The 26781-nt window shown below is 43.3% G+C and overlaps 2 protein-coding genes across 11 annotated transcripts; one reads left to right on the top strand and one right to left on the bottom strand.

Moving 5' to 3' along the window:
• On the top strand, nucleotides 1-25570 carry LOC104631337 (calcitonin). Of its 4 annotated transcripts, XM_075755080.1 has the most exons (6): nucleotides 10-128; nucleotides 925-1036; nucleotides 9571-9666; nucleotides 23656-23751; nucleotides 24062-24193; nucleotides 25010-25570. In XM_075755080.1, exons 4-6 carry the CDS (start codon nucleotides 23666-23668, stop codon nucleotides 25206-25208), a joined length of 417 nt encoding a protein of 138 aa, XP_075611195.1. In that variant the 5' UTR covers nucleotides 10-128; nucleotides 925-1036; nucleotides 9571-9666; nucleotides 23656-23665; the 3' UTR covers nucleotides 25209-25570. The 4 variants fall into 4 exon arrangements, with proteins under 4 accessions (XP_075611194.1, XP_075611195.1, XP_075611197.1 ...); XM_075755079.1 differs by lacking the exon at nucleotides 925-1036 and having other exon boundaries at nucleotides 1-128; XM_075755082.1 differs by lacking the exons at nucleotides 10-128; nucleotides 925-1036; nucleotides 9571-9666 and adding an exon at nucleotides 11579-12717.
• CYP2R1 (cytochrome P450 family 2 subfamily R member 1) lies at nucleotides 1893-11468 on the bottom strand. 7 transcript variants are annotated; one of them, XM_075755075.1, is made up of 5 exons: nucleotides 11134-11468; nucleotides 7953-7997; nucleotides 7032-7664; nucleotides 3835-4164; nucleotides 1893-2559 (listed from the first exon to the last, which is right to left on the bottom strand). In XM_075755075.1, exons 2-5 carry the CDS (start codon nucleotides 7957-7959, stop codon nucleotides 2384-2386), a joined length of 1146 nt encoding a protein of 381 aa, XP_075611190.1. In that variant the 5' UTR covers nucleotides 7960-7997; nucleotides 11134-11468; the 3' UTR covers nucleotides 1893-2383. The 7 variants fall into 7 exon arrangements, with proteins under 7 accessions (XP_075611190.1, XP_075611186.1, XP_075611192.1 ...); XM_075755071.1 differs by having other exon boundaries at nucleotides 7953-8094; nucleotides 11134-11439; XM_075755077.1 differs by having other exon boundaries at nucleotides 7032-7228; nucleotides 11134-11274.
• Nucleotides 25571-26781: the final 1211 nt, after the last annotated feature.

Genomic DNA, 26781 nt, shown 5'->3' with positions numbered 1-26781 from the left:
ATTTCAGCTGTAGAAAACTCTAACTCTCACCGGGAAATACTGAACATCTGGCTGGCTACTGATGTTCATTACTAATCAATCTTGATATAATAGAGAAATTCCAGAGGACTGGAAAAAACTATTGTTGTGTAAGTATTTTAGATTATTAAATTGGATCATTAGGATAATTCTAAGAGGGAAAATAATGAAAATGTTGATACAGAATGAAAGATGTGAATATAACTAATACTAATACAGATTTTATAGAAAAGACAGTTTGTCAAATGTATTTGATTGCTTAAACAAGACCATAAGTTAGCAGATAATGGTAAAAGTTTGGATTGATTTTCTGAGACTTTTATAAGGCGTTTTGATTTAGAAACCAGAATGACATATAATCAATGTGGTTCTTATTAAATGGATTAAAAACTAGCCAGGAGTTAGATGTCAAAATATCTCAGCAAAAGGGAATTGTCACTGGCCAGCTGCATTTTAAGCATAGCCCCCACAAGAACTGGTTCTTGATTTTTTTAATTTTTTTTTTATCCTCCGCCCACTTCAATTAGGACTATTTGAATCAGGTTTTAACCAAAGGATGTACTATAGCTCTTGCAACCCAGAAGACACGCCTAGATACTAGCAAATCGCTGGCTGTCTGATCTAAGAGCACAGGGTGGGATATAGGAAGAATTACCATGAGTCCGGAACTGTAGCACTGAACTCTTCCGTTCGGTATTGCTTCCTACTGATGGCAACTAAATTCGGGAGATTCCACAGTTTTTACTAAAGCATGTCACAAGCACCCAGCCTCAATCTTGACTCCTAAGCACCACTGTCACCAGTGTCTTAGGAGTGGTTTATCCGCAGCTTTTGTGGTGTGCTCAGTGCACAGCAATCAGGCTCACCTCTTTCCTCTCCTTTTTGAATCTTAAATCTCCTCTACAGTAAGGCAGTTATTCAGCAGGAGGAGTAGTCTGCCCACCCTCTTCAGATCACCAGAAACATGTGTTTGAGATGCTCTCTGTGGGACATGTGGGTCTGACTACCCTCAGAGTAAGTCATTTAATCTGGACCTGCTGCATCTTAAATCAATAAGCTATTATAAAAGTAGACCAGTATTAGCTCTGTTTGACCCTTCTCTTTTGCTATTTCAAAAGAAAGGAAGTATTTCAGCTCAGAATAAGCTGAAAACATCAGGTCAGCAGAAAATCACCAATTCCTGCCTTTGAACTTTCCTGCAGCTCTGAGTTGAAGCATAAGCTGTATAAAGAACACGGTCTAATATTTAGCCCTGTCCTCAAATAGCCGCTTGCTCAGTGTGTCCTTTGTTCTGAACCCTGTTCTGAGGCCCTGCTTCTCCCCACATGGTGGGAATTGAACAAACCGTATTTAGAGTGTCAGGTTCTCCTGTAGGGCCTGCATGCATAAATCTTTATTTACCAATAACAACAAAGCAATAGCTGTCAAGCCTAAAACTTGTGCTTAAAATCCATTTAAAATCTGCTTCTCCCCACCCTATTCCACTCCTCCTCCCAAAAAGGTCTCTTCTCTGGTCAGACTCACGAGCAGCTTATTTTCTTGACTTGTAGTATGTTGTAGCATGTGACTTTAACATAAACACTGTTTTTTCCAGACTATTTAGGCAGAGATTAATCGTTAGATAATGCTTTGTGTTGAGAGGCAATAGAGGACGTGTCTGGAAATGCAATAAACTCGCAAAAGAGATTGCCATAATTGTCAAGAGTATAGCAATAATTGAACACTTTGTTTATGTTACTAAATGAGAAGCAAGCCATAAAAGATCTTAAAAGTGAATTCACACAGTTATCTGATTTACTAGAAAACTATGACCAACTGGGAAGACAGGGCAAGGAACAGGAAGGATTAAAATATTTTCACAGACAATTTGTTCATCGAGGCTGGAAAAGATAGTTTATTCTGAATTACAGAAATTTAAATAGATAACTTTAAAACCTTTTTAGCCATGGAGAATTATAAAGAACAGCTTAGCTGGAATAATGTAAATGAGATTTCCACAGATGAATCCAAGTATAAACATTTTGAGCCATATTCTCCATGCTTATAAAAATATCCTCTCAAAGTAAAATGGCTTGCTAAGTAATTAAATGCTGAATCAGAAGTTAGATTCAAAACACACTTCTGGAGTGAAAACATCAACTTTAAACATAGGATGTGTTTCACGTTTTTGGTTGAGGGTTTTTTTGTTTTGTGAAAACTATGTAAAAAGAAACTATTAACTTGTGCACAAATAGTCAGAATTTATCTGCAAGTCCTTTACATTTTTGTTGTTCTGACATGAACACATTTAGAAATAGAAGGCAAACTAGATCCTTAGCTGCAAGTTGGAGCAGTGTGCTCCACCTGACAATCTAGACCCTTCTCTTCACCGTCTTTCTGCACAGATGAGGTATGGCTGTGGTTGTAATGTCATGCCTAATCTTGGTTTGAGATCTGGAATCACTCCATGAGGAAAACACAGGTGAAATCGTTGTAGTAATGAAGTGAAAAACAAAAACATTTCCATTCGAGCTAGTTGTTCTCCAAGACAATGTCTTCTTCCTGAATCGAAAACAAGGTTTTGGAAAGACTTAAAATGTGTTCAATTACATTTTTCACTCTTCTAATGAATAAGATTGGTCATATCTGTGTTCTAAGAGGAGTTGTATGAACTTGGTAGTAGTATTCTGTAAGAGAGGATAGGTGATAATTTACAGCAAGAAACAGATTTTAGAGAATTTGTTCCTCTCATTACACAAATGCCATTGTAACTAATTCTGTCAAATTTATTTAGATAAACTCTTAGCTACTTTATCTTGTCTTGAAGTGCCAATCTGGAGAGAAGATGTTTTAAAGAAAATGATACTGTGAATTTCAGCCTTTGTCCCCTACTATTTTCTTAATTACTTCTACTGCCAGTCATAATTACCTGACAATGGTTATAACTTAAGTAGAAAGATATGAAACAAGTCTGGAAAATGCCTTTAAATACAGTTCCCATTCCATGAATGACTCATTACAGGGAGTAAATGTGGTAGTGGAAGACACAGATGAATACAGCACATCTGGAACTGGTAAGGTCAAACAGGCAAAAATAAACCTAATAGAATACCCAATAAAGGTGGACTTCGACATATCTAACTTTGGCCATTTAGATGTTGTGCATCTATTCCAAGGGAATTGTCTTGTCTCCTATTTTTCTGGAGAAAGAGTATCCCAGATAAGTGAACTAAGTCACCCTCTGCATAAGGCTATATCTATCTATGGACTGCAGAGGTAGCCCTGAGTTAGCTTATACAGAACACCTAATTTTTTAGGTTGATAATCATATGTAAGGTAAATTATCCATTCTTATAATCATCAAAAGACAAATCCATAATGATTTAGGACTGCTAGAATATTTCCTCAGGACAGAATGCAGTGCTACATGCTGACGCCCAACATAGTTCCTAAGAAAAACTGCAATTTCTGGTGCTGATCTAAGTGCTGAAATTTGTGTGATGTATTGTAAGTAATGACTTTAGCAGCAAATGACTATTAATTGTGAAGCGAATAACAACTATGTACTGCAATGATATAAAATGCATAGACTCCTCAGATAAGAAGATATTGTGCTTTTTTGTTAGTTTAAATATAATGAGTTCATCTATATAAAATACATTATGCTAAAATGTGTTATGTCCAGAGTAAATTACATTGAATATCTTTCAAAATAGTGGTTTCATTAGAACTGTGGATATTTTATATCCTTCTGTCCATTCCTGATTTATTGCTATCACTTATATGTTATACATGTCTAGATTTATGGAAAGAAACAGTGGAAGGAATCACTCTTACCTAGTGAAAAAGGAATAAATGCATCTTTCTTGACAAACTGCCCGCTGCTGTCCAAAAATCTCTCAGGACAAAACACTTCTGGATTGCTCCAGTATTTTTCATCAAAATGAACAGAGTAGAGGTTTGTAATGACTGTAGTGCCTTCAGGAATAGAGTAACCACGGACAACAGTATCTTTGGAAGTTGCATGAAAAATACCTAGTGGAGCTATATTACAGAATCTTAGAACTTCATGTAGAACAGCCTCAGTGTATGGCATTTTGCATTTCTCTTCTAAGGCAGGCATTTTGTTTGGGCCGATGACTAAATCAATTTCTTTTTGAACTTGCCCTGTTAGGAACAGGAATAAAAGCTGACGGTTATTGTGTAATATCCTTTCTTTTCTAATTTAAGCTATAAAATACGTACTTTTTAAAAGGATACTGAAACACAAAATATCTTATATAAAATACAAGAGCTTATAAGCTTTTAAATTTAGACTCTGTATTCCGTATCCTGCTAGTAGGAATTATTACTAGCATATATACCAGTAATCTTCATTTTGAAAGTAATTATTCTCAGTAAAATCGTGTTTTAACATACTTTTCTTTGCTTGTGTATATTTTTATTTCTGGTGCTCTTCAAAACTAAAGAAACAAGCAAAAGATTGCAAAAATAAAGTACATTAAATACTTGAGTGAACACAGATAACCCTGAAATTAGCCACTTGAACTTTCCCTCGTCTAATTCTGCTATCTAATATATCTGCTATCTAATATTCTAAAATCATTCACTCTTAAACTGAAAATACCTGATAGAACACAGCAAGAGTTAAGAGGGACAGGAGTCTGAATTTAACTGAAAAGGAATAAATTCAATTACTGGGTTTTTTTAAGCTATTTTAAAAATTAAGTTTACAGGTTATTCAAATAATCTCAAAGGCATTCAAACTGCCTCTTCTTTTTCCTGATGCACTTTCTTTGTTGAAACTGCCAGACAGCTCCTAACTAAAAGAAAGTTGGACTTTTACAATTCACATGGAACCAATAATGAAAATCTGGGCAATCACAGAAAAAGTCTACCAGGATCACCAGGTTTTTCAACCTGAAATGGCAACGTTTCACATCAAGATAAAGAAGTAAAATGCAGCTTAGTGAAAGTACATTCTGTGATGTAGTGGTGTATACTGTAATACTTGGACAGAGAAATAAATGAAAGGTAACAGTAATTTTCAATTTTTATCCAGATGAACCGATTTTGAATCCAAATTCAGAAACTGATTATATCGCAAGGTTTGAGACCAGAAGATTATTTTAGGTGAGTGGATCTCTACAAAATCAGCCAATGCATAGGAGACACAAAACTGCAAAGTTTTCTTGATCTTTATTGAAAAACAGTATCTTGGTCAGATCTTAATAGAGAAGGAATAAGGATGTTTTTGTTTTAAGATGTTAATATTCTTTGTGAGCCAGGACAGACTGACAAGAAACCTCAAATGGACCTTTTTGCATTTGGACTTTTTATATAATGTAACACATAAATATATCATACTAATTATGGCACTGAATATATTTTTAATTAAAATATGGACTATGTATATATGTATCCTAAAACTTAAGTACCTATACAATCAGATTTTTTTTTTCATTTTATTAAATGTTTTTCTTTTTTGGTAGATTTTCTTATTTTACTGTATAAAGCATATAGATGAATCAGTGGAACTCAGAAGCATAAAAGCCACATTTAATTTTTTTAAAACCCACTTGTTTTAAATCATCTGAAATGTGCTGACTGGTTAAAAATAGCAGTCACAGTTTTAAGCTTCCACCAAAAAAACTATTAGCTGTACTTAGTGAGCTGAAGCAACACATTTCTCTTAAGTATGTCCCTCAAAGATTTTTAAAATTAACAACTCAAATTCTGTTAGATCTTGATTTTCATCCTAGGCTAGAAAAAAGTTTTCCTATTTTTAATCTTTAATGAGCTTCGTCATGTTCAATTAACCAACTAACTAAAATAGTTGAGTAAATGAAAATAAGAAAATGTGTAAGAGGTTATGGCTCTCGGGATATTTCAGCAAACTTTGGTTCTACTTGCTTAGCCAGATATTTTAACCAGCTCAGTGAATATGGGACTTAAAATAATGATAATAGCAGCAAGAAAATAGCTTTGGCATCAACTTCTTTATTTACTCTGAATGATTTTCCCTGTTTATAGCATGTCAGGCCTTGACATACACTATCGTCATATTTTAATTTTAATTTTTTTCAAGTAAAGCTGTATTTACCTTAAATGTAAATACAAAATCTGATCTCTAATTTTAAAATAATAATTGCCTTTTGTCCACCCAATTTAAAATAAAAATTATTCTAGCTGAGAAAGTTAGAAGGTATAGAGTCATGCACCTACTACCATAAGAAGAAAATATAATCTTTCATACATGAAGGTATCTGGTTCCTATGCAGAACTTCAGATTTCCAGAGCCTTATAGCTACAGGTAGTGTTGTTATCCCTGCTCTGAAATGATGATGGGGGTGAAATTGAGGTTAGAGCCATACTCTTTGGTCAAAGTATCAGTAGTAACTTTCCAAATTATCTAGGCTGCTCTTTCTCCAAATACTGAAAGTCCCCAGTTGAACTAAGCACTGCTAAGGTTTTGGTAGGAAAAGCTAAGTGGAGGCAGTGAAACAAGAAAAGTGACTGTTCACTTCTAAAATCCAAACTTTTACACAAAATGTCTTGGCTGAGTTTCAAATATCTATTGCTGTCTTACTTCACAGTGACTGTAACATCTTTTTATTTTTATTTTTAAATGCTATTTTTCTTCTTCCAAAAGTATAAATATATGTGTCTAAAATATGTAAATCTATTGTGAATTGAGGTACTTAAGATAAAAAGAAATTGTACCTAAACTGTTAGCCACAACCTGATTTTTTTGCTGATGTTTTCACATTTTAAATTTAGTTTATTAGCTTCATATTTACAAAATAATATGTGAAAATTTTATCATCATACTTGACTTTTGATATCTTCTTCATCTGCATATAAATTAAGCTTTCCACATTTGTCCATAGTATATTTGGTAAATGACACAATAGAATAATATATACAAACCGTCCTTTTTGGTTACGACTATGGATCACTGCCCCACTTTGAAAAAGCATTTTAAATTTGCAATAGGAAAGTGTGTCGGTTCCTCAAAACATCAAATTTCTTACCTTGAATGTTTGGATAAAGAGCCATAAATAACACTGCCCATCTTAAAACATTTGTTGTAGTTTCTGTCCCAGCTATGATGAGTTCTCCAACAGAGAAAATTAAGTTTTCTCTTGAATATGTAGATTCCGGATCATTTTTATTGCAATCCATCTCATCTAAATATGCATCTACAAAATGTCGAGGTGACTGAGGCTTCCTGTTTTCAGAGACACGTTCAATAAGCTCATGAAGAAAGTCATAGACTTCAGCTGCATTTTTAAACAGCTGTTGGTGTTTCCCAAATGGCAAGATACCAATCCAAGGAAAAGCATTATACAAAAATACAGAAGCACTAGCAGCTAATTCAATATTTTCACTAAAAATCTCAATCATGTGCTGAAATTCAGTATCTTCGTATGTAAAACGTTCTCCAAAAATAATCAAATTAGTAATGTTTGAAACAGCATTGGTTATCAAGTGCTTAAGATCAAATGGTCTGCCTTTGTACGTATCAATGGCATCAAGAAAAAACATAGATTCTTCTGAAATTTTGTGTTCAAAGGACCTTTGACCATATCCAAAAATTCGAAAGGTATTTACAGCTAATTTGCGATGTTCTGTCCATCCTCTGCCATATTTACTGTTCAGTAAGCCTGAAAAAATATTTTGACACAGTATTTTATGCAACGCTTTATTTTTCCCCCATAAGATAATAAAATCATTTAACAAGACAAAAAATGAGACAAAAAATTACACACATGTTGCAATGGAACATGGTCCAAGAGTGACAACCCTTTCCAAATACTATCTTTAAAGAAGCATCAAATATTTTATGAAAGGAGATAAAGTAGAGAAAATGGCTAAAGCGAATGTTTCATGTGATCACAAACCCATTTACTGGACAAAAACTACATCCTTATAAAAAGGACACTAGCACTTACCTCCCATGTTTGTCAGCTTCTTAAACAAGGGAAGAGACGGTCTATCTGCAAAAATTTCGCTTTGATGAACAAGGCATTCTTTTACTGCATCATAGCCATTCAGTACAATAGCAGATATACCTCCAAGATCAAGACTGAATATCTTTGGGGGCGGAAAAAAAAAAATTGTAAAATGCTACAACCAAATCTTGAGAACAAATAATGAAAACAAGTAATGAAAAAGTGAAGCAACACTAAACATCAACGCAAAATACAGAATAAACTTCAGTAAGGCGTACAGGTAACCAGAAGTGATACAACTGTTGCATTACATGGTAGAGTTTGTTGTGAGCTAATTTACTGTCAAAAGATAAAGTAAATTAGCCCACACTGCATTCTGTGCTTTGCTGTGCACCTAAAACAGCCAGCTCTCCAAAGTAAGGACTGGGGATGCTTTCATATAGTCATTAAAAAATGTGAATTTGGTACCGCAGTGCATATTTTTCAGAAAAAATGTAGTCCCCTAACATTACTAGATATAATTAGATATAAGTATTTACTTATAAGTATATAATATAACATTATTAGATATAAGGTATAGTTGTTGTATAAGAAATAAAGTACATACATTGTCTACCTTCCTAATTTGCTGAGACTATTCCCAGAGGAGGGAGGAAAGCTTTACTACTCTATCTGCTCCTCCTTCCTGCCTGAATAAAGGTAAATTCCAATAGCTTAATTTGACTGAAGCTACAAGTTCATATCATGAAGACTTCCAAGATGTCACTTAGTAATGGCAGACACAGAAGTGGTATCAGTTGTGAAAACCACCGAGCTGCACCTAGTCCTTTCTGCCTCTGAAACTGGACACCAGCTTACTTTAGACAGGCTCCCAAAGAACCATCAGATGATAGAAGTGAGAGCCATGAGGACAGCCAACAAATGACAGCATAGCCCAGCTAGTCCCATCTCCAGTTTCCAGAAGTGGTTAGCACTAGATGCTTTGAAGAAAGATGCAATACATCCTGCAAAAGGCACATACAGGATAAAGAAAATGAAAATCTTAACCTCAGTTTTAAAAATAAAAACCGAGGCTAAACTCAAGATTGGAATCCTGTATCAATTTCCATACTTTTCTTAGCATTATAAATCTGTATTTTTACCTATACAAATCTCTAGTTTTTCTTTCATCTCAGAGTTGTTGACCTCCACAGTATGAAATAATGTTAGCCCATACGTTCTATGACAACTGGGTTGTTACCGAAAGGGTTGTGAGCCACTGGCTGCCCAGGGAGGTGGCGCAGTCACCGTCCCTGGGGGTATTTAGAGACGTGTAGATGTGGCGCTTAGGGACATGGTTTAGTGGTGGACTTGGCAGCACTAGGGTAACGGTTGGACTGGATGATCTTAAGGGTCTTTTCCAACCTAAATGATTCTACAATTCTATGACTATTTTGTTTCATCAAACTTGATATTTTCACTGTTATAAAGGCTTTTCTTTTGCATGTGACAAGACACTCCCATTATATTTCTGCAAACCATTTGAGAGTTTTGTATACTTTGATCATAGCTTATTTATCTTTCTTCCTATGTCATACATAATTTAAAGAAAAAAAAATTCTTCATTGTATTTTTCCAGAGCCCTCCAAATCTTGATATGCTGTCTTCAAGTCCCCTCAAATTCTGCAGGATCCTTTCTGACAGCAGCTGACTAGAACTACATACAGCATTCCAGGCAAGCAGGAAGCTTAGTTTATTTGATGATGCATTTTCCTTCCTATTTGCATTCAAGTTGTCTTAGTATTTTGCTTAAAACACATTTAATTTTTCCTATTGCCAAAATAAATGAAACAAAAGATAATACTATGCTTTTGTTTCTGCCATTTAGCATGCTTTTAATTCATGCACTTTGCTTCGCTTCTCATTCATGACAAGACTGTGACTTACTCTGTTTCTGCTGCATTTCATAAATGATCTAGACAAAAGCTTTTGTTCTAGCAACAGTTTTATTTCCTTGTTAGGAGTGTTATATTTAAACACTTCATTCATACTTAAACCATCGTTTGTCAGACACAAAGCTCAGTCCTTCACTGACCTCCAGTGATAATCCTGCTAAGTAAACCACCACAGGTGTAATAGATAGTCTGGAGATGTACAGGCACGCCGAATGGCTGCACGTGCAATGGCTGCATGTGCGCGCTGACTGGCCAGCTGCTACCAAAGCGGGAGGGGTGTGTTTAGGTACGTGTACACGTACACACTTACAAATGCTAACACCTGCCTGCCTTGTCCTGCTACATTTAGTTTGGGTTTAACTTTTATGAACCTCCTAAGAATAGATTGTTTGTTTGAAACTGGCTGATGAAAAGAGACATCTGATATATAAGAAAGTATGAAAAAAAGAAAAAAATCCATTCTTACATAGTTATACTAATTGACTGTAAGTATTCCAAATATCCCACTGAAGGGACTTTGAAGCAATGCGTTTTCAGTGAAAACGTTGCATTATCCAAGTGCCTGCTCTTTGGTCGTTGTAATTTTGTTAATTTTAAGTCATTTTGGCGTGTCCAAGACTTCTGGATATGAAACAAGCGAGTTACTTCCACTTGCTGCAGGACGCCACGTTAAGCATTGTACCGAGCCCATGCAACAACAGCAGGGGCCAGACGGGCAGGCAGCTCCTCTCCACTCTGCCGCCCTGGAGAGGGAGCTCCGCCGTAACAGCGGTGAAAACCCTTCTGCTCTGCCCCTGCTCCCACGGCAAGAGCTGACCGCAGCACGGCTTTGGCCAGAGCCTTGTGCTCCGGGCCCCGCTACCGACCGGGTACCGGGCCCTTGCCCCTGCTCCCGTTCGCTGGCGGCGCTGCTCCGCCCATGATGCCGCTGCCTCCTCCCCGAGCCGGCGTTAACCCAGGGGGGCCGCCTCCGCCGTGCTGCTCGTTCCCCAGCGGGACGCGGGAACCAACAGCCGCTCCGGGCCGGGGCCAGGCGGCGGGACGGCTCCCCCGGCCGGACGAGCCGTGCTGCCGGTGCGCGTCCCGGCTCCGCGGCAGCCCCGGGAACGCCAGGATGGGGACAGCCCGCCCGGCTGCCTCTTCCCCGGGCTCCGCCGCCGGTAACGCTGTCCGTCGCGACCCAGCCCGCCCCGCTCCCGCTCCGGGGGGCCCCGAGGAGGCGGCGGACGCCGCCGGAGCGGCGGTACCTGCCCGTGGATCTGGCTCTGCCGCCGCATGTAGACGTGCGGCTGCTCCGAGCCCAGGGCGTGGATGTTGCCGATCAGGGGCAGCCCCGCGGGGCCGGGCGGGAAGCCGGGCGGCCGCCGCTGCTTCAGCAGCTGCCGCACCACCAGCGCCAGCACCACCGCCAGCAGCAGGAGGCAGGCGCCGCTCCCCGCCGCCGCCGCACCCGAGCTCCCCGCCGCCGCCGGCCACATCGCCCCGCGCCGCCGCCGCGCCGCTTCCTCCTGACGCCGTCCCCGGCCCGCCGCCCTCATTGGGCGGTGACGGCACCGCCCCGCGCCCATTGGCCCGCGGGGGCTCCGCCCCCTCGCGTCAGGCCGGGGGCGGGACGGGACCGTGCGAACGCGCGGCGGGGCAGGGCTCGGCCGGTGGTTCGTGCCGGGGTCGCGGTCCGCCCCGCCCGGGCGGAGCTGGGAAGCGCTGGGCAGGAGCTGTCCCTCTGCGGCCTGCCGGAGCGCAGAAAGCGGGTCTCGGCCCCGTGGGGTTTGGTTTTGCCTTTTTTTTTTTTTTTTTCCCCCCTGGAACGCTATTAAAAGTTGCTCCCTTCGGGTTTATGAAGTGTTGAAAAACCCATGCGGACCGCGTGCTTCATGTGTTGACCTTGACAACCGAGAAAAGTACCAAAGATTTATTTGCTCGTTGTTCACGTTGCTGAGGAAGCAAACATCCCGAGTTCTGAGATGTCTTTCCCAGAGCCTCTTCGCGCCTGGGGAGCCTTGAGCCAACAAATCCCGCTGCGTTTCCCTCTGCCCTTTCCATCCACAGCGTTGGGAATCTGGCAGATTTCTGCTGGGAGGGGGGTGGGTGCCAGCTTCACCTGTCGTGCCTGTAATTCCCTGTATTGCGCAGCCTGTGCTCGGGTCATCTGACCCAGCTAACAGCGAGAACGGGCCTCGTGTCCCTGCGCTCGTGGGCAGCTGAGCACAGGAAGAAGTGTCCCCAATTCCTGTGACCAAGCAGCAAGGAAATCACACATGTGACGTGTAAGAGCTATTGTTACTCAGAGGGATGATGCCTCAGGAAAAAGGACTAGAGTTGCTGAAGAGACCAAGATCGTTTAGTGCGGAGCTAAGAAAGCAATGCTGCTGTGCCATGTGATGTCCTGCTAAAACACCTCATAAAAACCTCAACTTTGTTTTGCTATTCCAAAACTGCTGTTTTACAAGCAATTTTAGGTATAACAGAGGCATTCCTGCCCTGTTAAAATGTCTACGCTATGTATTTCCGACTTGAGATTTTTTTTATTGAATTCAGCTGAGTATCTTCACATACATTCGTAAGAATGTTGATAAGATCTAAACTAATAAAAAATTTATGCTGATTGAACATTTGACTGATCAAAATGCATTACAGACTTGATAATCTAACCATTGAATGCTTAATTCTCAGTACGTTCCCGTGAAGGGACATTCTGCTTTGAATGCGGCGGTACTGACCTGAGAGTCCATGGCACAAAAGCTGAGGAGGGCCTCGGATGTCGCTCAGAAGGCAGGTGGTTGAGAACTCAAACACAGCAGAGGCCATTGCTTTGAGAGTACAGAGAGGAGGTAAGAGCTGTGGGTACCACAGGGAACAAGGAGGGGAGCTGGGAAGTGACAACGCGTAACTTCGGCTGGCAATCTGGCCGCAAGACTTTGGTGAGGCTTCAGGGCAATCAAACTGGTTATCTGGGTGCTTGCTGAATAGACCACAAGGCTGTGAAGTGTAAAAAGAGAACAGGATTCAAAGAGTGTACTCGCTCACGTTTGCCCAGGGTGGGCAGATGGAGAAGGAAAGATAAATGGCACATGTGTATTACAGACCAATACACCAGTAAGTTTCAACGAAGGCAAGTGCAACGATGCTGATCCCATTTTCTCAGCTGGAGTTGATGATGCCCGTGTGTTGTCACGCGCTGAAGGCTGGTTGGGCTGGCTGGCTGGACCAGGGTCTGCGCTGGTTTCCATGGGTCAATACAGTGAGAGACTCTGATTTGCATCAGCGTCTTTCTTTGTCCTAGCTGCAAAATGCCAGTAAAGCATGTGTCAATGCCAGCGTCGTACATCAAAATCTTACCCAGTTTTTCAGAATACGAAGAAGTGGCTCGAGCACTGCTGGAAGTTTTTTGTTTGGTTTTTTTTTCATTCTTCTTCTGCATTACTTCTTCATCCTTTCTTCTAGTATGATGCTGCCTGGTGTCTAAACTGAATTACTTGGTCCATACCTGCAAAAAATGTCAGTATTTCAATGTCAGTGCCTTAAGATTTCTCACCAGAGGGCAAGGCAAGACATTCAGAACCTCAGCTTGGCTCCAGCCAGAGGCAGAATGAGGAGAAATGGCCAAGGATTAAAACAAGGTGCACAATGTGCTTAAGCAGTTGTGCTGAAGCATGCAAACTCAAACAGATAGATTTAAACCTAATTACTTACACATATTTAAACAAAGAGGGGATGTCCAAACACTTTTGCTCAGCATATTCAGGTGAATAGAGGTATACAAACTGGCTGGTCAGAAAACACTTCAAAACAGTGTGAGAAAGACTAATTCACAGCCTACAATTATGTAGAATGAACTTGCAAGATGAAATTGCTGTTGATTATAGTGGGAGCAGAAACATTAATGTGCCAGATGATACATCGTGCAATTATGTGGTTTATGGTATGGTGTATATACATACGGTTATTATTGCAGTCTCAGTTAGAAAGATGTAAATAATTTATGTACATCAGCTTCTGTCTTTGGAAAAAAGAGGTTGGTACTTTTCTCCCCTCATCCTCCCCTCAAGAAGATGACCCTTGAATAGTTCTCAAAGTGTCTGAGGAAACATGGGAAGAGGTATTATTGCTTTGATTTATTGATTTTTACTGCTTATCTTTAATGTTCTGTTATTTAAGTGTGTAATACTTCACATGCACCCAAAGTTCTAGATGATCATGCATCTCTGTAAGACAAGATAGGAAAGGTGATTGACAATTTTAGCAGCAAGCATTTTGAAGGGGAAAACCTGGGGGAAAAATAGCAAAGGAAAGACCCAAGAAGAGGAAGAAAAGATAGAGAAGAAAAGTCCAAATGTTTGGTTAAAAAGGAAGGAATAGACTTCTATGGGGAAAAAAGCAGACAAGATTTGACAATTATCTTCAAGCAGAGGAGACAACAGTCAAAACTGACCTTACCGTACTGTTTGAGCCTTGGTGATGGAGAAGAGACAGTGGTGTTATCCACTGTAACAGAGGAAGAGAAACTGAAGCGCATGATTGCAGAACAGTAAAATCTGGTTTGGTCAAGCCAAATGTGAAAAGGTGGTGAATCAGCCAAGATTAAAGATCTGAGAACCTCTAAAGGATTCATGATTAAATGGAGGAAAAAAGGACCAGCGTGGATAAATATGACTGAGAGTTGTCAAAAGTAAGTGATAAATAAACCGTTGTGGACAGATGAAATCACTTAAGAACGCAGGTTTAGGGGTGCAAGACTCCAAGGGCAGGATTCCTTGCCAGTTTCTGACTGATACTTTTTTTTTTTTTGTTCTTTCATTCCTTCAGAAGTGTGGGGGCAGCTTGTGCTGAGTTGCTTCTTTAGGAAGGTTTTACTCAATCATGGATGATCAAATAAGCAAACTCATAGGATGAGTAAAGGTTTTTTGATTTCAATTATAAAAATGATGGCTGAGTAAAGAAACCCATTAAAGCATGTATCTTTATTAAATTCTAAAACATTCTAGTCATCAAGATTTACAATTACTTTGCATTGTAAATTCTGAAAGGAGAAGTCAGAGACAATCAAGTAACAGGAAATTATTGTGTTCCTGTCTTCTCAAGAAAAGCAGAAAGCAGTTATTTGATGGGGAATGACTACAACTACATATGCATAGCTTTGGCTTTTGAAGAAATGTACTGACTGATGTGGCTGGTTTTTCAGTAACAATATTAAGATCCTGATCATAACTCTATTACACTCTTGGGGAGAAAAATTAAGTAGTTTCCAAGTTCCATTAAATATCTCACAAACTTGTATTCAGCTACAGTTTGAAACAGGCTTCAACTTTCTTACTCTTCAGCGTTGACATCGCTGCTGCACTTCTAGAAAACAAGGTAAGCCTTTATCAGGCTAAAGTGCTTTCCATTCCTATAGTAATGTCTCTTGTCCGGTGAAGTCATGCCATTATTTATAAAACGTCATAGAGGAAAACAGCTTGCTTATAGCCAGACACTTAAAGACTTTGCTCCTTTTCTTTGAGGGCAGAGCAGGGAAAAGAAAGAGATCTGTACAGACACTTGTAAAATAAGCATGCTTCTCATTGAAGAAATTAATTTCATAAGCCCACTGACAAGTAGAGTCATGTGCAGATGTTCTCTACTACATTCACACACCTATATCACCATAGTGAATGATCAATTTCTGTGTTACAATTATCTCCTCAGCTAAGCCTATAATGATGTTGGTGCTTTATAGACTTGCTAAAACAGAAAAACACATCCAGTGTTTTCCCTTGTGAATTTGGTGATCGGTTGCTGATAAAAAAAACTTTTAATTAATCACAGTCCTTCTGTGCCTAAACATTTTATGTTTGTCAGGCAGACTCAGAAAGCTATGACACTGGGTTAAAGACTGTAACTTCAGAAATAGTTTTGGCATATTTTATTTGCTGGCTCTTTCAGAGTATACTTAGGTCAATTTTATACATAAATTTAGAAATTTATCTTTTTAATTGATAGTCTCATATGACTATTGGTTCCCAGAAACTCTGCTGTAAGTAGATTAGCAAATCCTATGTTGTAATAGCCTTTGCCTTCATCTACTATTTACCAGCACTGAAAGGAGAGACATCTTTTTTGGTCCCCGATTTAGCTGAAGGTGCAGGCTAAATCATTGCCCTTGCACAAGTTCCTTTTGTCAAGAATCAAATAATTAACCAGGCAGCTGAGAAACAACTGCACCCGGTCCTCCTCACGCAGAGGGCAGTACTGGGACCAGCAGGGATGTATAGCTGGAGTACCTAACAATGCTGGGGCAACTGAATGGTCCTGGAAAGGACAGAGAAAAATACTAAGTTACACTGTGGTTTAATCAGACCTCAGCACTATCAAGACAAAGAATGAAATCATGACATGAGATCTTCCACCCTTCTTATATCCTGTAAAGAACAATCATGGGATTAACTTGAGTACTTATGATATAGTTTCTCACCATATTTTTGCTGACATGTGCTGATGACATACAAGATTGTAGCATAGCACTTGTGCAAGCAATCAAATCGAAGTTTTATAACCACACTATTGCTTAATAAGGTTAATTTTCTGTTCCGAGGTTGTTTTCCAGATAAGGAGTTTGTTGAACTCTTATGTTACCTGCAGAATGCATAAAACTGAAGTGGAAATAGGTGCTGATTTTGAAATATTTTCAGTGAGATTTTCCTCCATAGTTCATCCCCTTTGTGCTACCCTGGTCACGCTGCAAGCCTGACCCTGGCTGTGTTTGGTGAGCTATGAGTTCCTCTCGAGGAATTCCCCTTGTCAGCCTATTGGAGGTGCAGCCTGTGACAGAACTGGGCCTGGCTGGAGCATGGCTGAGTTTTGCAAATTGTCGGAGGGTGGGAGCACGTTGCCGGGTAGCATGAGGTAGGGCTGGAGCCTCTGTGAACCTGCTCAGAGGCTGAGCTGCAGTAATGCAGGACAGAAGGTGACAGAGCCATGGACAGCTTCCTTCTGGTCTGCCCCTTCTGCCTTGCCAAGCAAACCTCAGTGCAGGACAGTGTGGCCCAGTTTGTTTTAAAAGATTGTTCCGCACTGGATTTTGAATATGTGGAGGGAAACTGCTGCAAAACCTACTGAGCGAAAAAGCTCAGTGGAAATGTTTCAGTGAGATTAAAACAACGCAACACTGATCTTCTGTTTCAAATGTCTTCTGGAAGCTTTTCTAAGGCATTTTGGAAGAAAATCTGCTTCCAGATTGATTCACTGATTTCTCAGTAATTAGTTCAAAAGCAGTTCCACTTTCTCAAAAGTAGTCACTGAAGCTGCCTAAATCCAGATTTAATGCCCATTAAAAAGGAAACGCTTTACTATTGGGATCTATATCAGTGTTCTGGTTCTCAGGCAAGTACTGCATTTTTATGAAAAAGAGGCTCTCATTTTTGGGCCAAATTTAAACCAAACTACAAGATGGATAGGTAAAATGTTATTTGTGTGGATAAGCATGATGTGAGTTTATTCTAAATCTGAATATGGCCTTTTGGAGGCTATGGAAGCAGAAATAAGAAAAGGATTAGACCAATTAGGGGTGTAAGTTTTGCGAAAGCAAATGTTAACAAAAGTTTGGATGGTAGGTAAGGTGCTTTGTTTCAGAGTTTAAGCTAGTCTCTAGCTATTAAAATTACAGAATCACATAAATTAGAGGTGAAAGATACAAAGAGAGCATATTTAGCTGATTATGTTCCTTCCCCAGAGCATATCAACTATACATGTCATTGCTGACAGATGTTAGTCTACATGCCCTAAACCCCTCCACTAAAAGATATGCCATAACTGCAATGCAACCTATTCTTATATGTCAGTAATCTCAATTGTAGAAAGCTCTTTCTAATGTGTGGTATCTCCTTTGTTGCCTTTTAAGCCCATATAAATTCATTGTTTTCAATATAGTACCAGAGTGTAGAGTATTACTGCTTCATGGCAAGTATTTATATTTTTGTTATCACATTTCTCCATAGTCTTTCCTTCTGTTAACTGTTTCCCCCATCTTTTAGTTTCTTCTCCTAAATCATGTTATGGGATCTATGATAATCTGACTGGTATTTTTCTGGGCTTTTTTCAACCTGCCCAAGTCTTTTTGAGGTATGGCATGCTGTGCTGAACGGAGTACACCAGCAGATCTAGAACTTACCAGCGACAAGTCAAGTGTAAGAATTACCTCTCAGGCCTTAAACACGATACTCCTGTTAATATACAGCTTGCTTTTACAACAGCACGATGTCGTTAAGTCTGGCTTAGTTTATATCATTTTCTGCGGAACAGATTACAACAAAACGTTAGAAAGATGCTTTCACAGGAGCTCAATAGTGCTCACTTTCCCCCCCATGGCTTGTGGAGTCTTCTTAGGCGGCAGCGTTTTTTGGCGGTTCATGGAGACAAGATCCTGAATTAGACAGACTAGGCACAGGCATCCACCAGAAACACAGATAAGTAACTCCCCAGCTTCTCTTCATAAAGAAAGACCATGTGATTTTTACAGCTGGTTTTATCACAAATTGTCCTTATCTGCAAAAGGCTTAATTAGGCACTATGACGAACCAGCTTAGAGAGAGCAGAGACCTGAATCACGCTCACCTCCCTTGTGAAAGAACTTACCGTGCCTGTGGATAGTAGCATAGTCGCTGTGACCCTTTCCTTTTTGTAGGGTTGTCTCTTGTCAGATATGAACCATTCTTGGGAATGGAGATTTTCTCTGTGCAGCTCACAGTCTTGTCTGTCTTGAAGAATTACATTTTATTATTGAACAAAAATTGCAACATAATATATAAATGTGATATTTTTGTTTAACGGCATGTCAGCTGGTAACATTTAAGAACCTCGCTGCAGTGTCTACGGCTTGGTGACATAATGGCAATATTTACAGTAGAAAAATGGTTGCACTTTAAAATGTATTAGTTAAATAATATCAAAGAGAAGAAGTTGTATCTAGTGTAGAGAAAGAAAGTAATTTTAAAGTAGGAGAGATTTTTCTTATTCCCTACAAATTTAAATAAATTTATTTGAAGAGGAAATTCCTTTTACTTGGAGCTGCAAGGTACATGAGATAATCTGATTTCTTTAAAAAAAAAAAATCCAGTCATTCTGTAGCTTTTCATTCATCTGCTTTGAACTTATACCCATTGATTATTTTACCTGATATATTATCAAGCACTAAAAAAAACCCCAGAACAAGTTCCTTTGAACAGATTGTTTCAGTAAATGACTTGCCGTATTAGTGCAGTGCCCATAAGTACCCCCCTGTGTTAGGTTTTCCTGGTTTGGGATTTATCTAGCAAAAGGAGACCATTATCCTGTGAAAATCCCGTAGCTTGTTTACAGCTTCAAAAATAGACAAACTGGTCTTTGGAGTTCTTTGTACTGGGTAAACTGTCTTTCTTCTCTGTCTTATGTAAAAGAGAAGAGAGGTTTGCAAAAAAGCAAATGTATCTGGTGAGACCAGATGACGTATAGCTGAGGGGAAAAAATAGGACAAGCGTTCCAGCTGGGAGTCCCTCCATTAGTCCTGGCAAGGAGCAGCCGAAGCGCTTGCCAACATCCAAGCACTATTTCATCTATACATGCACGAAAGTAGATCTCTTGGCATTCATACCTGTTGCTTTAAATTTACATTTCTTCCTGTGAAAGCTTAAAGTAGCAATGTTGGCACCTGAAATCCCGTAATCAGCCCGAGGCTGAGGCGCGCTGGCAAGAGGAGAACTTGAATCAACCACAAGATGAAATACAACTTTTTCCTCCCTGAAGAACTGAAATATGCTATTCCAACAGACTGATACGGATTTTTTAAGGTTAAACCAGGAATATTCTATGTTGACAAGGAGTAAATAAATCCCCAAAGCAAATGGGAACTATTAACTCTTAACATAGGAAGAGGAAAGGAACAATGGGGTTAGAGAAATGTCTGACTGGAAGCCCAGTCATTTAAGTTCCCGCACTTTATTTCTGTTGGTGTAGCTGTACAAGTCACGTTAAAACAGCAAAAGCGATGCTGAGCCGTTTCTTTAGGCGCTACCTGATGTTTGTAAATGCAACCTCAGAAAAACTAGATTAAAAATCGGAATAGGAGTCGTGGAAACGGAAGAGATTCAAAATCAAATACTTAAACTACTTCTCCCGGGGGATTCCCGTGATGAGCATACGTGCGATGGAGCTGCTATTTCAAACGAAATTTTAAATTTGTCAGTGCGGGGGGGAGGAGGAAGCCTCCCGGGGAGGGCAGAGGCGAGCGGTGCCGGTAAAGCGAGGGGGGGGGGGGGGTTGCGCCGGTGCGGGCACCTCTTACCGCCGCTCCAGCAGCGCCGGTGGCGGGGCGAGCCCAGATCTCCGCGGGCACTTTACTCGGAGCCTCCAAACGCTGCCTGTGGGCACGGAGCAAGCCCGGCCCCGTCACAGCCCCACGCACTGTGCGCTTAACCGTCTCCCCGCCCCGCGCCGTGCCGCTCTGCGCTCCGTTCCTGCCCATCGCTGCGGGCCGCAGGTGAGCTCGGCAGGTCGGAGCGCAGACCTCCCCCCACCCCCGAGGGCTCTCATGAAAAGCTACGAAGCTGTTTCAGAAAAAAACCCCCGCTATTGTCATCTGAAAAAAGAAAAACAAAACAGAACACCCCAAACCACAACAAAATCAGAACCCGACGCCAAAAAACCTAACCGGTTTTGCAATCGGCGTTCTGCAAGACGAGCGCGGAGAAGTTGCGCAGCGCCCGCCGTCGCGCCGCCCCTGCCAAGGGAAGGGAGGGGAGGTGGGCGGCCGAGCGGGCGCTGCCGCCCCGAAAGGCTGACAGCGAGGGGAAGGAGAGAAACCCTCGTCGGATGATCTGTCACTCGCGTGTGGTTTTGCAGTATGTTCGCGTTCTAGTTTAAACTTCAAAGCTAAAATCGCCTCAACAAAAGAATACCCGCCCCGCGGTTCTCCCCAACTTTATTCACCTCCCGGTGCAACACACGATTTCGGTCGTCGGGGGCGACCCGTGTCATCGGCTTCTGCAGAAACAGAAATGAAGAAACGCCGGGAGGTCCCCAGGAAAGCTCCCCCATCCATTCTAAGTAGCGAAACGAGCGATCTAGCTGCGCTCGGCACCTGTCCCGCGGTGCGGCGCGGTGCGGCCGCGCAATGTGCGCGGGGCTCCGCTCGCTGCGGTGTCACCGCCGGGGCCCGGCGGCAGCGGCCGCGGCCGCGCAGCTCAGGCGTTACTCACCGCTGCCGCGGGCGGTGCCCGCAGCCGCCGGCAACGGCGGTGATGATGAAGGGCCACGGCGATGCGGGGGAGCGAGGCAGGGACGGGAACGGGCGGAGCCGCGCCGGGCCGGGGGACCCGGGGACGCTCAGCGCGTCTCCCCGCGTTGCAGTCGCGGTCCCTGCGCGCCCCTCCGCCCGGTCCATCGCCCGCTGCCGGGGCTCGGGACAGCGCTCGGGCATCCCCTCTGCCGGTGCCGCCGACCTCGGCAAACGCGCCGCGACTTAGGCGCTCCCTGCCCCCGGGCGGAGCAGTCCGCCTGGCCCGCTTCTCCCCCGACCCCGCGCCCGCTCCGGCGGGCAGCAGGTTTCTCCCACCCCCGTGTCCGCGCCGCGTCTCCCCGTGGCCGCCCCCGCCGGGCGGGTACTTGCCGCGCCTGGGCAAACATCCTGCGCGGGCAGGTGCAGCGCCGCCGCGCCATGACAAAGGGCCCTCCGCGGGTGATGCATGGGGCGGCGGGCAGCTGCCCGGTAATCCCCGCCGGCGGGGCTCAGCGTTGTGCCGGGGGGGAGGCGACACCCCCCCCACCCCTCTTTCCGGGTGTCTCTTCCGTGCACGGACAGGCACTGCACCTGCCCCTGGAGTTGTGCGATCATGATGATGATGGTTTCCTCTAGGACCGCGGAGTTACGCCGCGGACCAGTCCCGGGGAGGCGGTGCGGCCGCACGGCAGAGCACAGGGCGGAGAGCGGCTCGCTGCCGCCGCGGTGTTGCCCGCAGCTCCCAAGGGTCCCTTCGCTCCGGGCCCCTCTCCTGCCGGGGAAGCGAGGGGCTCCAGGGGTGCACCCTTCGGGCAGGGAACAGCGCTGCCCCGCCCGCCCCGGCGGCTGGCGCGGCGCCCGGGGAGGCGGCGGTGCCCCTGCCCCGCCGCACACCCTGTCCGGCCCCGGCCCCCGCCCGTGGGGGATCAGCCCAAATCAGCCGCTGTCGGGGCGCCGGGAAGGCGGCTGGGTACAACCGGACTCCCCGCCGAAGGCGCTGCGGCTGCCGGACGGGCTGGGAGTGCGGCCCTGGGGGGGGGGGGGGGGATTCCCGGGGAGGGAGCGGCCCCACTCTGCAATGCGGTCCCTCTGCTGCAGAGGTCGCCACGCGTGAGCGATCCCGCGGGGGAGCGGGGCCGGGCCGCGGCCGTGCGGCGGGAATGGCCCTCCCTCCACCCCGCAGTGCCCACGGCGGCGCCTCTCCCCCCCCCCCCCCCCCCGCCGGATTTTTTTTGTGAATGGGACGCTCACGGAACGGGCATGACGTCACCGCCGAGCCGGGCTTTGGTGTCCAATGACGGGTCCGGCGGGTCGGGCCTCGTCGGTCGGGCGGCCGAGGCGGTGATTGGCTGGCGGGCCCTCGCGGGCGCCCACGCAGGCTGCCGCGGCGGCAGGTATAAAGGGGAGCCGGCGGGCAGTGCGTGGTACCGCGGCTCGGCGGCGCCACCGGCATCCTCCCTCCTCCTCCTCCTCCTCCCCACCACCACCACCACCGCCGCACCGCCGGTAAGCACCGCGCCGCCGTCCGGGGCTGGCCCTGGCCGCGGCTCCCGGCGTTCGCGTGGGTCCCGTTTCTCTCCCGGGCTGCGGAGCTTTGCAGGGGGCCGTCGTTCGTGTGCTTGTGTACGCGTGTGCAAGGAAGGTGGGAGAAAGTTAGTCCTCGGTCTCTCCCTTCCTTTTCCCCGCCGACACGACGCGGGGTGTCCCGCCAGGCATGCGGGGCGGCTCTCGGTGCAGAGATCTCCCCGGTGCCGGGCTGGGTGCTCTGCCGGCGCTGAGGGAAGCGGGGCAGCCTTCGGAAGGTGCCTCGTCGTTCCGGTGAGCCCCATCGAGAATTGGGAGCTAGCAAAAATGAAGCTGATGCGGTAGTTAATGATGGGCTCGTTTGACTCTAAGGTACTGATGCGACGCGACGAGGAAGTGTATCTCAAGGCAGATTATCTTCAGTTACATATATATATCTACAGGTTTTGGTTTTCATGACTAATTCTTAACTTAGTCTTTTTCTGATTTCAGAGTAGAAATATTTATTGCAATTAAGCTACTTAATTCTTACAGTGTAATCTGAACTGGGATGTTAGTGTGCTAACTGCCAAGAAACAAGCAGTTTCAGGTAAAGTGCTAACAGTGGCACTTCATTCTTAAAAATATTACGCACTAAACACGTGTTTTTTCTTGTGACTCTTATCCCAGAACTGTGCCCGGTCACGCTGGACCCACTGAATATGATATTGTGGGCCATAGTTACAGGAATGTGTTTTCCTCCAGTTTGAGGGGAAGTCTGCATTAAGTTGAATGCAGATAGCTGTACAGAACTGCAGCTCTGAAAAGCTGCATTTTTATCCCCTGTAATAGTGCTAAACCGTTTTAAAATGGTGAGAAAACCAAAGCATGATAGCAATAATAAAAAGGTAATATTTTTTTAAAAAAAACTGTTAGTATTTGTGTTACTTGTGCTAGGAAACGATGACCTCTTTAGTAGATCATACAGGATTGAGAGGGTTGGAAAACAGCCATTGCTTGATGTACCTCTTTGTCGTAGAGCGGAAATCATGGTTATGCTGAAGATTTCATCTTTCCTTGCTGTTTATGCCTTGGTTGTGTGCCAGATGGATAGCTTCCAGGCAGCCCCAGTCAGGTAAGAAGCTGGTCCTGTTGCTGAGTACTATACCTGAATGGTACAAAAATATTTATATTCTTTAGAGATCTAGGGGGGAATTAGACTACCGTGAATGAGAACGGGCATCTTTGGATGCTGTCTCTGACACTGTGGCTTTTTAATGGCATATATGAAATGCCAAATGCTGTGCATGAGGATGCTTTACAGAGTCATGCCAGTGAAAGACACTGCCAATGACATGCAGTAATGCATCACAAACCCTTTCCTGGGCATGGCTCTCTGCAGCACTCCTGGTTTTATTCATCCTGGTTTGCTTGCCTCTGCTTAGACCTGGCTTGGAGTCCGTAACAGATCGAGTGACGCTCAGTGATTACGAAGCTCGGAGGTTATTAAATGCGCTGGTGAAAGAGTTCATACAGATGACAGCGGAAGAGCTGGAGCAAGCCTCTGAGGGGAACAGGTAAGGACTGCAGTCCTGGGGCCGGAGAAGGGCAAGGGGGGAATGTTGTGCGTTTGATATTTAGCAAAAGTTATCTGAACAGACCCTCTGCGGGTCAAGATTTTTTCTTCTTTTCTTGGGGTTATGGCTAACTGTGGTCACCTACCTGGTAAAGGATGATACTGCAGAGGCATTCTAATGTTGGTATTGGGAGAATGGCTTCCGCCTAGTTAACCTGCTTCTATCTGTCTCTTACAACTGAAAGTGGAGGGCGATTTGAGCTTGAATGAGGGGGTTATGTTAAAATATGGCAGCAAAAGGTATGTCTTCCTAGTGGGAGTTTTAGGGGGCATTCAGTCACTCTTGGATTCTCTGTCGTGAAAGTGCATGCTGTTGTAAGGCATGGAAAGCCCCTGGCAGAGGGAACGTGTTTCTCCTAATGCACGCAGCACCACTCTCTCCCTGTAGACCAAAGGCATGCAAGAGCATTTGCATTATCCTAACAGGAGTTGTATTGCAAAGCATGATGGTGATGTATGAGAGACTGAACAGCATGATGAATAGATGGGAAGTAAAATGTCCTGACCTCTGACTATGAGCATCCAAAAGGCTAATGAATTTGCTTTTCAACAAAGTTGAATTAATCAAGAGTTAGTGTTTTCTTTCTGACTGCATTTGTATGAACTTTCCTTGCATGGAATGTGATGTGGAGGGTTTGGGTTTTTTAATTTTTTAAAGTTTCTTAACTGTAGATATTTGTCTAGGGAAGAAATGCATGAACATGCATGTTTGAGATTACTCTTTCTTTGGGCATGTTTTTTTTTTCCCCCCCTGCAGCCTGGATAGACCTATTTCCAAACGCTGTGCCAGTCTGAGTACTTGTGTGCTGGGCAAACTGTCTCAAGAATTGCACAAATTGCAAACTTACCCTCGCACTGACGTCGGGGCCGGAACTCCTGGCAAGAAACGAAATGTGCTGAGTGACGTGGAACACGAGCGCTATGCAAACTATGGGGAACCCCTAGGAAACAACTAGACTTGCTTATTTCTCCCCTTTTTCCCTTTTTTTAACCTGATGCATGTGGATCTAACGTTGATTGCTAACTTTGCTATGTTCTTTTGATTCTGTTTTCGACAGAGAATGTTTGAGATGGACCCAGTGTTAGGAAGACAGAGAACATAACATGCATACCAAGCTAGGGGGAAAAAATAAATAAATAAAAATGAACAGCACTGCCTTGAGATTTCAGATGATTTTCTTAGACACTGATTAAAAATCTAAACAAGGCTTTTCATTTCTGGCTGCTAAATGTACCAGTAGACTCATCTTCTGTGCCTGCCTGTGCACTTGTTCAATAAACCTATTTTTCTATAAGGATTTAGATCTGCTTGGCTTAACTTGGTTTAGAGAGTGAGGTTTCTAGATATGACTAGAAAAACTTTGCAAGTTGTCCTAATGTTGAAGAGAGGCAATGCTAGTAATTCTAGGAAAGTTGAAAGAGAACTTAGAAGTTGAAATTGTACACGTACATTCATATGTGCTGATATAATCAGACGTGCATGCAATCTTGTTAGTAAGAATCCTGAGAAGCAAAGGAATCAGGGAAGGCTCATAAAGACTTTTTCAAACAAACTAGAAATGTAATCCTCTTTAAAACTGGGTATTGAACGCTTCCAGGTAAGAATTTTGTGTTTTTTCCTTCTTTCTTCTTACTCTACAATAGTTCTTTACACTAGTATATTCAAAACTCGGGTACCTTTAAAATACTTGTATTAATTCAAGACAATATAATATAGGTGAATTGTAAACTAAGACAAACCCAGATTTCATCACAGTTCTTCTGTTTCAGCACCTCATCTATCTTGTAGTCAGAGGCCTGTTCCAAAACGTTGGCATGGATGTTACAAACAGTATTTGTTGTTAACATTAATGAACTATCTTGTGATGCTTATCTGAGAAATTCCTCCAACTGCAAGAAAGTCATTGCTTTAGCAGAAAATTGCTTCAAGCAAGGACTGTGTGAATGTGTGTGCCTTGAAGTCTCCTGTCTAGCAAAATTATTAGCTGTAGCCTGAACTCTGATCACAGAGCTAGTTCTGAAGTTGGTGAACTGCTCCCATGGTGAAATGCTCTACTAGACGGGGCTCTAACCCCAGGAAAGAGGGCTTCCCATGTTCCCATTAAATACGTGGAAGCAATCTGTGTGGTTCAGCTCTGAAAGCAACAGGTCCAGGTACAGCCCTACCAGAGGCACTGACAAAGCTCCTGTAGTTGTAAGTGATGCTAGGATTTCGTGTGTGTTCTGGGTATTCTGGAGCGTGCGTGTTGGAGTGAGACATCAAAGATCAGTGTCTGCTACTGTCCTTCAGCAGCACTACAAACTAAATGCAGATCTAAGCTTTTGGAGGAAGTGGGATTGGTTAAATGCTCCAGACCTGGACCTCCTCAGCACCTCTCTGTTGACTGTAAGGACTTGCTGGAGGCAGGCAGTGACTCGGGTGTAGCTGAAAATCTGGCTTGACTGAGTCTTCAGCGCAATTGCCCAAGACAGGGAAGGGTTCAGCCACCTTTTGTAAACTGAGCCTGATGCTTAGAAAAACACACATCT

Source organism: Balearica regulorum, chromosome 5 (assembly GCF_011004875.1).
Source record: "Balearica regulorum gibbericeps isolate bBalReg1 chromosome 5, bBalReg1.pri, whole genome shotgun sequence".
NCBI lineage: Eukaryota > Metazoa > Chordata > Aves > Gruiformes > Gruidae > Balearica > Balearica regulorum.
This window is presented reverse-complemented; position numbering and strand designations above follow the sequence as displayed.